This window comes from Rhinoderma darwinii, chromosome 3 (genome assembly GCF_050947455.1).
Source record: "Rhinoderma darwinii isolate aRhiDar2 chromosome 3, aRhiDar2.hap1, whole genome shotgun sequence".
Taxonomy (NCBI): Eukaryota; Metazoa; Chordata; class Amphibia; order Anura; family Rhinodermatidae; genus Rhinoderma; species Rhinoderma darwinii.
Window position 1 is genome coordinate 430,556,138 of NC_134689.1, and position 3,156 is coordinate 430,559,293.

Here is a 3,156-nt window from a genome sequence, read left to right on the forward strand (position 1 = left end):
CTCTATGACCCCACCGCTGTCAAAAATGTGTGAAGAACTAGGTCTGGTAGATCAACAACATGTCCCAACTTAGATCAGTTTAAGATCTATATTAATTCTGGACATCTTATCTCTACGTGTGGGAGATGAGGATCTCAGTGGATTACATGTATGGTTTTCAATTCATTTCTATTGAAGCCCTTGTGAATATTCTCTCTAGACTTGCTCAACTATAAAACCAGGTCCCTTACAAAAATATCTCAGCATTTGTATTATACAATTCAGTGAAGATGCTGCAGAGGAAAACATGGAGGATTATCTACAGCCTGGATGACTGGGGTAAGATGGGTGAAATTGGGTGAGACTACGAACAAAAAGTCAGTCAAAAATTCAGATATTAGCATCTTATTTAGAAAAAAAAATTCTTAGAAACTCAATGACAATGATAATAGGATCTGTGATGTGACTATTTGACGTACCCACACACGTGTTTGTTATTTGACATACCCACAGACGTGAAGCTTTTTGGCCCCAATGCAAAATCTGTAACAGGACCCCCATGTACCTTGTGACATTTATAATATTTCTGTCTTCTTATGTGGCAGAGGGACCTCTGAGCCCCCTTAGGCACCAGAGCCTGGGTGCGACTATGCCTCTGCACCCCCTATAGCTATGCCCCTGTATACCTGTACCCAGTCATTTCTGATTATTTTTCTATTAAATTTCCTCATATTTTTTTCTTTAGTATTCATTATCTTCAATTACATACAGGTAAGAAGAAGGGAGATATCTAGTTGTTTGGAAGGGTCCTCAGACTTCAGAGCCAGTGGTCGTCAGTGACTAAAGTTTTTGATCTTACAAGGTTGTATTTTTTCAAGTACACAAAGAGTGGGTCAGCAGCCCTCCAGTATGAGAATTCTGTGAGACCACATCTCATATTTCAGCTTTCTAGATTCCCATTAGGTTGACATGAGTGTGCAGCTATACCAAAAAGGGGTTGTCCATGATTAGAGAAATATGGCTGCTTTATAAAAAATAAAAAATAAAGTGCTGCTTCTGTCCACAGATTGGGTGTGGTATTGCAGCTCCGCTCTATTAACATCAATAAACCTGAGCTCCTCCAATACCAGAAACAACCCATGGATAGGTGTGGTGCCTATTTCTAATCCTGAATAATTCTTTTAATCTAGGTAATGTATTAAATAGTTCAAAAGTCACTGTCCAAAAACATTAAATTTGTTTATTTTTCGTCAGCTAAGCCAAATTAAGAAATAAGGAGAGAAGGACTTCACATAACTATGACTATTTATGACTTCATCTTTTATAAATTTTTATCTAGGTTGGCACTGGTACGGGTTCTCCTCAGGTGCCTCCTATAGTTGGGATAACTGATAACCGGGCTCAGCTACATGAACTTCTGGCTCTCATATTTCTTGGAGGCTCATCCATATCTTCCCTTGACATTCCCTTTATTTTACCCTCCTTAAGGATGAGTCTGGGACAGAACCTATCATCAGTCGATGAGTTCTTCATTGTTGGCTTCCAGAGTCCACATAGTTTCAGGATTTTACTCTTTATAGTTCTTCTTGTGATCTACATGATGATCTTAGCTGGAAACTTTCTGGTCATCACACTGGTGTCCATCACACCTTGTCTCCATAACCCCATGTACATTTTCCTCAGCCAGCTGTCCCTTTCAGATGTCATCCTCACCTCAACAATTTGCCCATACACACTTATTGTCATTTTACATGATGGCTCCACCATTTCGAAGGTCGGCTGCATAACCCAACTTTTTACCTTTTCGATGTCCATGATCACCGAATGTCTTCTTCTAACCGTGATGTCTTATGACAGATATGTCGCCATCTGTAAACCTATGCATTACCTTACTATCATCAGTTTTACATTTTGTCTTCAGTTGATTTCATTCTGTTGGGCTTCAGGTTTTCTTCTAACCGGAATAGTCACCATCTTGATCTCCAAACTTGACTTCTGTGGCTCCAATGTTGTTATTAACCATTTCTTCTGTGACTATGGACCTCTTTTACAACTCTCCTGCTCGGACACATCTCTACTTGAAATGATAATACTCGTAATAAGCACCCATGAAACTTCCATTGAAACCGTGTTTATCTTTACAACATACGTCTGCATTGTTCGCTCTATACTGGCAATTTCAACCACCACCGGTAAGAAGAAAGCCTTCTCCACGTGTACCTCCCATCTGACCGTAGTTTGTATTTGTTTTGGATCACTCGTTGCCATCTACGTGTCTCCATCTGGAAAACAACAATTTAGCATGAACAAAATGTTGTCCCTACTCTACACTGTGGTGACACCGTTATTAAACCCAATCATCTACAGCCTGAAGAACCATGAAATCAGGATCACCATCATAAAAAGCTTCATCAGACTGAGGGAAAACCTAACAAATAAATAATTTAATGTTTTGCTAGGAGCCAGGGTAAGAACCTATATTATTGATAAGGATATTTATCCCAAAAGGGTTGAATGAGAATAGAAAAACCTGGCTCCTTTCTTCCATAACGCGCACCACCCTTGTCCGCAGGTTATGTACGATATTGCAGTTCAGCCCCTTTACCTTGAATGGAGCTGAGCTACAATACCACACACAGCCTATGCACAAGGGTGGTGATGCTTATCCATACTACCCCTTTGACTAATAATTGAGGGACTATTGACATTTCCATGGCATAATTAAATCCCCCTGAAATATGTAAATTCTTGTGATTTCAGAGATGAAACAGGGAACTGGGATATTCCATTCTTTACCACTCAATGATGAAACAATGTCTTAATTATAATTGATCTATAGAAAATGGAAAGGCAGAGGAATCACAAACTGTGTCTTCCCTGAATGTCAAAGTCCAAGGAAAAAAAAATAATAATTATAAAATATACTAAAATCATAAATTGTACAAGAAAGGTCTACTGGGTCACACTTGTAATAATTCATAGAAGTGACCGACTGGGATGATTGCTGCAGGTTCAGACCTGATGTATGGGTAGTTGTGTTATAGCATTATCCCTATGTCAAATCTTCTTGAAGTATTTGCCATGATAATGCTTAATACACCGATAGATGACACCATAAATGAAGCTCCTACAAATATATTTATGTGTGAAACATTATCATATCATTAAAAAAAACCT

At 38.8% G+C, this 3,156-nt stretch overlaps 1 protein-coding gene across 1 annotated transcript; it reads left to right on the forward strand.

Annotated features, from left to right (window-relative positions):
* Nucleotides 1–269: 269 nt before the first annotated feature.
* Nucleotides 270–2,422, forward strand: LOC142750789 (olfactory receptor 6C4-like). The gene is made up of 3 exons (XM_075859766.1): nt 270–318; nt 725–750; nt 1,319–2,422. Exons 1-3 carry the CDS (start codon nt 270–272, stop codon nt 2,420–2,422), a joined length of 1,179 nt encoding a protein of 392 aa, XP_075715881.1.
* Nucleotides 2,423–3,156: the final 734 nt, after the last annotated feature.

Excerpts from the sequence above, each read along its gene's own strand:
- LOC142750789 (XM_075859766.1), top strand. The coding sequence starts at position 270 with ATGCTGCAGAGGAAAACATGGAGGATTATCTACAGCCTGGATGACTGG. Across the intron at positions 319-724 it reads CTACAGCCTGGATGACTGGG|TATTCATTATCTTCAATTAC; the intron begins GTAAGATGGGTG and ends TTTTTTCTTTAG. Across the intron at positions 751-1,318 it reads TTATCTTCAATTACATACAG|GTTGGCACTGGTACGGGTTC; the intron begins GTAAGAAGAAGG and ends ATTTTTATCTAG.